General features: G+C 46.1%; 1 protein-coding gene across 1 annotated transcript in view; it reads right to left on the reverse strand.

The window, feature by feature from the left end:
• LOC118374909 (transmembrane protein 266-like) overlaps window positions 1-10,000 on the reverse strand; it is a 23,351-nt gene that overhangs the window by 5,072 nt on the left and 8,279 nt on the right. Inside the window, exon 2 of the mRNA XM_052515803.1 lies at window positions 8,222-8,337. Within this exon, the coding sequence (XP_052371763.1) occupies window positions 8,222-8,337 (116 nt within the window). The remainder of the gene's footprint in view (window positions 1-8,221; window positions 8,338-10,000) is intronic.

Consider the following 10,000-nt stretch of genomic DNA (forward strand, 5'->3'; position numbering starts at 1 on the left):
CATACACACATGTATTCTTCTAGCTGAAATCTTGGTGTATTGATGTAACAATATGTCAGTGTTGACTAACCTAACCTTTACTCCCAGACAGGCCCTTTCAGCATGATCCCAGGCATTCTGCAGGCTAAGTGGTTCTATTACTAGCTATAGGATCAATGCTTTCACTGGGGTTTCCTCTGGCCTGATGGCTCATATTGACAAACAGACAGTCAGATTACACATGAACTGTTTGTTTCTAGCATTACACTGAGGAGCCCATCATTACTGGACTGTGTTGTACAACAACATGTTTCCATTGATGTACCAGTTATGGCTTCTCCCTGTATTGATCTTGGGACCTTGAGTCTTTGAAAGAAATGTAGTGCTTTAGTTCAACTGACTAATCAATCAATCAAATGTATTTATAAAGACCTTTTTTAAATCAGCAGATGTCTCAAAGTGCTTATACAGAAACCCAGCTTAAAACCTAACAGCAAGCAATGCAGATGTAGAAGCACAGTGGTGAGGGAAAACTCCCTAGAAAGGCAGGAACCTAGGAAGAAACCTAGAGGAACCAGGCTCTGAGGGGGGGCCAGTCCTCTTCTGGCTGTGCCGCGTTGAGATTATAAGAGACCATGGCCATTAGGGCCAGATCGTTCTTCAAGATGTTCAAACGTTCATAGGTGACCAGTGACAGTGATAAAAATAGCATGGAAAATATGTGTTGTTTACAACTATATGGGAAACATCTTTCCAAATATATTTTACTGTATTATGTTGCGTGCTTATGTGTATTGTGGGTTCATAATATCACAAAATCAACTTTTCTTGTGCCTGTTTATTACGGATTTGCAAATCATTGAATATTGTAAAACAATTTGAAGAAACATCGTCTCTGATGTCTGTTGAAAATGTGTTGGCTACACATTGAACTCTTCTGTGAAGTGTTACTGCCCCCCTGTGGTAGCAATTGAAATTGCAGCCTATGGAAATCTGAAACAGCCTCAAACACAACCCTAACCCAAGCGTCATGTCCACATCCTGCTTCAACTTTAACCCTCACCCTAGCCTCACCACAACCCTAACTCTAGCTTCAAGTTTACCTCCCGGTTCAACCTTGTTCTTTAAAAGTGCTTTCCTCACCATAATATATGCCATTTTAAATGAGCATGCCCCTTTCAAAAAGAATTGCACTAAGAACAGATATAGCCCTTGGTTCACTCCAGACTTGACTGCCCTTGACCAGCACAAAAACAACCTGTGGCGGACTGCACCAGCATCGAATAGTCCCTGCGATATGTAACTTTTCAAGGAAGTCAGGAACCAATACACACGGTCAGTTAGGAAAGCAAAGGCTAGCTTTTTCAAACAGAAATGTGCATCCTGCAGCACTAATTCCAAAATGTTTTGGGACACTGTAAAGTCCATGGAGAATAAGAGTACCTCTTCCCAGCTGCCCATTGCTCTGAGACTAGGAAACACTGTCACCACTGATAAATCCATGATAATCAAGAATTTCCAGAAGCATTTCTCTACGGCTAGCCATGCTTTGCACCTGGCTACCCCAACCCCGGCCAACAGCTCTGCACCACCTGCAGCAACTGGTCCAAGCCTTCCCCCCCTGCTTCTCCTTCACACAAATCCAGACAGCTCAGGTTCTTAAAGAGCTGCAAAATCTGGATCCCTACAAATCAGCTGGGTTTGACAATCTGGACCCTCTCTCCTAAAATTATCCGCTGCCATTGTTGCAACCCTTATTACTAGTCTATTCAACCTCTCTTTCGTGTCGTCTGAGATTCTTAAGGATTGGAAAGCAGCCACGGTCATCCACCTCTTCAAAGGGGGAGACACTCTAGACCCAAACTGTTACAGACGTATATCCACCCTGCCCTGCCATTCTAAAGTCTTCAAAAGCCAAATGAACAAACAGATCACCAACCATTTCGAATCCCACCGTACCTTCTCCGCTATGCAATCTGGTTTCCGAGCTGGTCACGGGTGCACCTCAGTCACGCTCAAGGTCCTGAATGATATCATAACCTCCATCGATAAAAGACAGTACTGTGCAGCTGTCTTCATTGACCTGGCCATGGCTTTCGACTCTGTAAATCACTGTATTCTTATCGTTTCTGTAATGACTGTCTCAGACAGAGTTCAGTGTGTCAAATCGGAGGGCCTGTTGTCCGAACCTCTGGCAGTCTCTATGGGGGTGCCACAGGGTTCAATTCTTGGGCTGACTCTTTTCTCTGTATTTATCAATGTCGCTCTTGCTGCTGGTGATTATCTGATCCACCTCTACGCAGAAGATACCATTCTGTATACATCTGGCCCTTCTTTGGACACTGTGTTAACAAACGTGCAAATGAGATTCAACACCATACAACACTCCTTCCGTGGCCTCCAAATGCTCTTAAATATTAGTAAAATGAAATACATGCTCTTCAACTGATCGCTGCCCGTACCCACTCGCCCGAATAGAATCACAACTTTGGATGGTTCTGATATGTGGACAACTATAAATACCTAGGTGTCTGGCTAGACTGTAAACTCTCCTTCCAGACTCACATTAAGCATTTCCAATCCAAAGTTAAATCTAGAATTGGCTTCCCATTTCACAACAAAGCCTCCTTCACTCATGATGCCAAACATACCCTCGTAAAACTGACTATCCTACCGATCCTTGACTTTGGCAATGTCATTTACAAAATAGCCTTCAACACTCTACTCAGCAAATTGGATGCAGTCTATCACAGTGCCATCAGTCATGTCATCACAGTGCCATCAGTTATGTCACCAAAGCCCCATATACTACCCACCACTGCAACCTGTATGCTCTCGTTGGCTGGTCCTCGCTACATATTCGTCACCAAACCCACTGGCTCCAGGTCATCAAGTCTTTGCTAGGTAAAGCTCTGCATTATCTCAGCTCACTGGTCACCATAGCAACACCCACCCGTAGCACGCGCTCCAACAGGTATATTTCACAGGTCATCCCCAAAGCCAACACCTCCTTTGGCCGCCTTTTCTTCCAGTTCTCTGATACCAATGACTGGAACGAATTGCTAAAATCACTGAAGTTGGAGACTTATTTATCCCTCACTAACTTCAAGCGTCAGCTGTCAGAGCAGGTTACCGATCGCTGCAGCTGTATACAGCCCATCTGTAAATACCCCATCCAACCAACTACCTACTTCATCCCCATATTTGTTTTTTGTTTTTCTGCTCTTTTGCATACCAGCATTTCTACTTGCACATCCTTATCTGCACATACAGTTGAAGTCAGAAGTTTACATAAACATAGGTTGGAGTCATTAAAACCCGTTTTTCAACCACTCCACAAATTTCTTGTTAACAAACTATAGTTTTGGCAAGTCGGTTAGGACATCTACTTTGTACATGACAAAAGACATTTTTCCAACAATTGTTTACAGACAGATTGTTTCACCAGTGGGTCAGAAGTTTACATACACTAAGTTGACTGTGCCTTTAAACAGATGTCATGGTTTTAGAAGCTTCTGATAGGCTAATTGACATCATTTGAGTCAATTGGAGGTGTACCTGTGGATGTATTTCAAGGCCTACCTTCAAACTCAGTGCCTCTTTGCTTGAAAATCAAAAGAAATCAGCCAAAACCTCAGAAAAATAATTGTAGACCTCCACAAGTCTGGTTCATCCCTGGGAGCAATTTCCAAATGCCTGAAGGTACCACGTTCATCTGTACAGAAGTATTAACACCATGGGACCATGCAGCCGTCATACTGCCCAGGAAGGAGACGCATTCTGTCTTCTAGAAATTAATGTGCAAAAACGTGCAAATCAATCCCAGAACAACAGCAAAGGACCTTGTGAAGATGCTGGAGGAAACAGGTACAAAAGTATCTATATCCACAGTAAAATGAGTCCTATATCGACATAACCTTAAAGGCCGCTCAGCAAGGAAGAAGCCATTGCTCCAAAACCGCCATAAAAAAGCCAGACTACGGTTTGCAACTGCACATGGGGACAAAGATCGTACTTTTTCGTGAAATGTCCTCTGGTCTGATGAAACAAAAATAGAACTGTTTGGCCATAATGACCATCGTTATGTTTGAAGGAAAAAGGAGGAAGCTTGCAAGCCGAAGAACACCCCCTCCCAACCGTGAAGCACGGGGGTGGCAGCATCATGTTGTGGGGGTGCTGTGCTGCAGGAGGGACTGGTGCACTTCAAAAATAGATGGCATCATGACACAGGCTCCCTGCCTGTGCCATTAAACCCCTACAACTCATCCAGAACGCCGCAGCCCGTCTGGTGTTCAACCTTCCCAACAGCTATTTGTCGTCCTTAACGTAGGAGACACTGCTAGCTAGCTAACAGCTAACAGCTAGCCAACAACAACCCGGTCGCATTCCGCTTCGCTCCACAGGTAGTATCACATTTTCATTTCATTTCATTACAGCACAACGGTTTGATTTGCTTGATCGTAGCTAGCTACATAGCTGTCCTTGTATCAAAGATAATTGTGTAGTCTAGAGCGATTTTCTATGTTAGCTAGCCAGCTATTGTCGTCAGCGGGGTGGTGGCACCGGGATCCTCATCTCTCCCAAGTGGTCATTCTCTCTTTCTCCCCTTACCCATCTGTCTATCGCCTCCTTTGAATTCCATGCTGTCACAGTTACCAGCCCTTTCAAGCTTAACATCCTTATCATTTATCGCCCTCCAGGTTCCCTCGGAGAGTTCATCAATGAGCTTGATGCCTTGATAAGCTCCTTTCCTGAGGACGGCTCACCTCTCACAGTTCTGGGCGACTTTAACCTCCCCACGTCTACCTTTGACTCATTCCTCTCTGCCTCCTTCTTTCCACTCCTCTCCTCTTTTGACCTCACCCTCTCACCTTCCCCCTACTCACAAGGCAGGCAATACACTCGACCTCATCTTTACTAGATGCTGTTCTTCCACTAACCCCATTGCAACTCCCCTCCAAGTCTCCGACCACTACCTTGTATCCTTTTCCCTCTCGCTCTCATTCAACTCTTCCCACACTGCCCCTACTCGGATGGTATCGCGCCGTCCCAACCTTCGCTCTCTCTCCCCCGCTACTCTCTCCTCTTCCATCCTATCATCTCTTCCCTCTGCTCAAACCTTCTCCAACCTATCTCCTGATTCTGCCTCCTCAACCCTCCTCTCCTCCCTTTCTGCATCCTTTGACTCTCTATGTCCCCTATCCTCCAGGCCGTCTCGGTCCTCCCCTCCCGCTCCGTGGCTCGACGACTCATTGCGAGCTCACAGAACAGGGCTCCGGGCAGCCGAGCGGAAATGGAGGAAAACTCGCCTCCCTGCGGACCTGGCATCCTTTCACTCCCTCCTCTCTACATTTTCCTCCTCTGTCTCTGCTGCTAAAGCCACTTTCTACCACTCTAAATTCCAAGCATCTGCCTCTAATCCTAGGAAGCTCTTTGCCACCTTCTCCTCCCTCCTGAATCCTCCTCCCCCCCCCTCCTCCCTCTCTGCAGATGACTTCGTCAACCATTTTGAAAAGAAGGTCGACGACATCCGATCCTCGTTTGCTAAGTCAAACGACACCGCTGGCTCTGCTCACACTGGCCTACCCTGTGCTCTGACCTCTTTCTCCCCTCTCTCTCCAGATGAAATCTCGCGTCTTGTGACGGCCGGCCGCCCAACAACCTGCCCGCTTGACCCTATCCCCTCCTCTCTTCTCCAGACCATTTCCGGAGACCTTCTCCCTTACCTCACCTCGCTCATCAACTCATCCCTGACCGCTGGCTACGTCCCTTCCGTCCTCAAGAGAGCGAGAGTTGCACCCCTTCTGAAAAAACCTACACTCGATCCCTCCGATGTCAACAACTACAGACCAGTATCCCTTCTTTCTTTTCTCTCCAAAACTCTTCAACGTGCCATCCTTGGCCAGATCTACCGCTATCTCTCTCAGAATTACCTTCTTGATCCAAATCAGTCAGGTTTCAAGACTAGTCATTCAACTGAGACTGCTCTTCTCTGCATCACGGAGGCGCTCCGCACTGCTAAAGCTAACTCTTTCTCCTCTGCTCTCATCCTTCTAGACCTATCGGCTGCCTTCGATACTGTGAACCATCAGATCCCCCTCTCCACCCTCTCCGAGTTGGGCATCTCCGGCGCGGCCCACGCTTGGATTGCGTCCTACCTGACAGGTCGCTCCTACCAGGTGGCGTGGCGAGAATCTGTCTCCTCACCACGCGCTCTCACCACTGGTGTCCCCCAGGGCTCTGTTCTAGGCCCTCTCCTATTCTCGCTATACACCAAGTCACTTGGCTCTGTCATAACCTCACATGGTCTCTCCTATCATTGCTATGCAGACGACACACAATTAATCTTCTCCTTTCCCCCTTCTGATGACCAGGTGGCGAATCGCATCTCTGCATGTCTGGCAGACATATCAGTGTGGATGACGGATCACCACCTCAAGCTGAACCTTGGCAAGATGGAGCTGCTCTTCCTCCCGGGGAAGGACTGCCCGTTCCATGATCTCGCCATCACGGTTGACAACTCCATTGTGTCCTCCTCCCAGAGCGCTAAGAACCTTGGCGTGATCCTGGACAACACCCTGTCGTTCTCAACTAACATCAAGGCGGTGGCCCGTTCCTGTAGGTTCATGCTCTACAACATCCGCAAAGTACGACCCTGCCTCACACAGGAAGCGGCGCAGGTCCTAATCCAGGCACTTGTCATCTCCCGTCTGGATTACTGCAACTCGCTGTTGGCTGGGCTCCCTGCCTGTGCCATTAAACCCCTACAACTCATCCAGAACGCCGCAGCCCGTCTGGTGTTCAACCTTCCCAAGTTCTCTCACGTCACCCCGCTCCTCCGCTCTCTCCACTGGCTTCCAGTTGAAGCTCGCATCCGCTACAAGACCATGGTGCTTGCCTACGGAGCTGTGAGGGGAACGGCACCTCAGTACCTCCAGGCTCTGATCAGGCCCTACACCCAAACAAGGGCACTGCGTTCATCCACCTCTGGCCTGCTCGCCTCCCTACCACTGAGGAAGTACAGTTCCCGCTCAGCCCAGTCAAAACTGTTCGCTGCTCTGGCCCCCCAATGGTGGAACAAACTCCCTCACGACGCCAGGACAGCGGAGTCAATCACCACCTTCCGGAGACACCTGAAACCCCACCTCTTTAAGGAATACCTAGGATAGGATAAGTAATCCTTATCACCCCCCCCCCTAAAAGATTTAGATGCACTATTGTAAAGTGGCTGTTCCACTGGATGTCATAAGGTGAATGCACCAATTTGTAAGTCGCTCTGGATAAGAGCGTCTGCTAAATGACTTAAATGTAAATGTAAATGTAGGAAAATTATGTGGATATTTTGAAGCAACATCTCAAGACATCAGTTAAAGTTTGGTCGCAAATGGGTCTTCCAAATGGACAATGACCCCAATCATACTTCCAAAGTTGTCGCAAAATGGCTTAAGGACAACAAAGTCAAGGTATTGGATTGGCCATCACAAAGCCCTGACCTCAATCCCATAGAACATTTGTGGGCAGAACTGAAAAAGCGTGTGCGAGCAAGGAAGCCTATATACCTGACTCAGTTACACCAGCTCTTTCAGGAGGAATGGGCCAAAATTCACCCAATTTATTGTGGGAAGCTTGTGGAAGGCTACCCGAAACATTTGACCCAAGTTAAACAATTTAATGGCAATGCTACCAAATACTAATTGAGTGTATGTGAACTTCTGACCCACTGGGAATGTTATGAAAGAAATACAAAATGAAAGAAATAATTCTCTCTACTATTATTCTGACATTTCACATTCTTAAAATAAAGTGGTGATCCCAACTGACCTAAGACAGGAATAAAGGTTATTATTATTTATTTTAAAGGTGAAATAAATGTAATTATTTGTATTTATTTTTTAATCCTGGTTCAGCCTTAGCCCTAGCCTCAACCATAACCTAGCTTCAACCATAACCTAGCCTCAACCAGAACCTAGCTTCAACCATAACCTAGCTTCAACCATAACCTAGCTTCAACCATAACCTAGCCTCAACCAGAACCTAGCTTCAACCATAACCTAGCTTCAACTATAACCTAGCCTCAACCATAACCTAGCTTCAACCAAAACCCTAACCATAGTCTCAACGCTATCTGTGAGGTGATGGTGCGGGGACTTACTGCCTGCTCTTAGCAGATCTGTGAGGTGATGATGTGGGGACTTACTGCCTGCTCCTGGCAGATCTGTGAGGTGATGGTGCGGGGACTTACTGCCTGCTCCTGGCAGATCTGTGTGAGTCGTTCCAGCTGCTCCTCCCTGACAGCCTTGATCTTCTCACACTGCAGGATCTCCAGCTCCATCTCCACCTTCACCTGCAACACATAGGCTGAGAGAGGGAATAGATAGTTAGAGAGAGGGAAGAGACAGAGAGAAAAGAGAAAGTGAGAGATGAGACAGAGAGAGGGAAGAGACAGATAGAGAGAGAGAAGAGACAGAGGTCAGAGAAGAGACAGAGAGAGGGAAGAGACAGAGAGAAAAGAGAAAGTGAGAGAAGAGACAAATAGAGAGAGGGAAGAGACAGATAGAGAGAGAGAAGAGACAGAGGTCAGAGAAGAGACAGAGAGAGGGAAGAGACAGAGGTCAGAGAGAGAGAAGAGACAGATAGAGAGAGAAGAGACAGATAGAGAGGGAAGAGACAGATAGAGAGAGAGAAGAGACAGAGATCAGAGAAGAGACAGAGAGGGAAGAGACCTATTTGATATCACTAAAACAATACAGAAATACACTACGGAAAAAGAAGGAACAGCACGTCAGAAATCAGCTCAATGAAATTGAAGAATGCATATACTCTAACCACTTCTGGGAAAACTGGAAAACACTAAACAAACAACAACATGAAGAATTATCTATCCAAAATGGAGATGTATGGGTAAACCACTTCTCCTATCTTTTTGGCTCTATAACAAAGAATAAAGAGCAAAAACATATACAGGAACAAATACAAATCTTAGAATCAACTATTAAAGATTATCAGAACCCACTGGATTCTCCAATTACCTTGAATGAGCTACAGGACAAAATAAAAACCCTCCAACCCAAAAAGGCATGTGGTGTTGATGGTATCCTTAATGAAATGATCAAATATACAGACAACAAATTCCAATTGGCTATACTAAAACTCTTCAACATCATCCTTAGCTCTGGCATCTTCCCCCAATATTTGGAACCAAGGACTGATCACCCCAATCCACAAAAATGGAGACAAATTTGACCCCAATAACTACAATGGGATATGCGTCAACAGCAACCTTGGGAAAATCCTCTGCATTATCATTAACAGCAGACTCGTACATTTCCTCAATGAAAACAATGTACTGAGCAAATGTCAAATTGGCTTTTTACCAAATTACCATACAACAGACCATGTATTCACCCTGCACACTCTAATTGACAACCAAACAAACCAAAACAAAGGCAAAGTCTTCTCATGCTTTGTTGATTTAAAAAAAGCCTTCGACTCAATTTGGCATGAGGGTCTGCTATACAAATTGATGGAAAGTGGTGTTGGGGGTAAAACATATGACATTATAAAATCCATGTACACAAACAACAAGTGTGCGGTTAAAATTGGCAAAAAAACACACATTTCTTCCCACAGAGCCGTGGGGTGAGACAGGGATGCGGCTTAAGCCCCACCCTCTTCAACATATATATCAACGAATTGACGCGGGCACTAGAAAGGTCTGCAGCACCCGGCCTCACCCTACTAGAATCTGAAGTCAAAAGTCTCCTGTTTGCTGATGATCTGGTGCTTCTGTCACCAACCAAGGAGGGCCTACAGCAGCACCTAGATATCCTGCACAGATTCTGCCAGACCTGGGCCCTGACAGTAAATCTCAGTAAGACCAAAATAATGGTGTTCCAAAAAAGGTCCAGTCGCCAGGACCACAAATACAAATTCCATCTAGATACCACTGCCCTAGAGCACACAAAAAACTATACATACCTTGGCCTAAACATCAGCGCCACAGGTAAATACCACATGCCAT

This window comes from Oncorhynchus keta, unplaced genomic scaffold, assembly GCF_023373465.1.
Source record: "Oncorhynchus keta strain PuntledgeMale-10-30-2019 unplaced genomic scaffold, Oket_V2 Un_scaffold_3114_pilon_pilon, whole genome shotgun sequence".
Taxonomy (NCBI): Eukaryota; Metazoa; Chordata; class Actinopteri; order Salmoniformes; family Salmonidae; genus Oncorhynchus; species Oncorhynchus keta.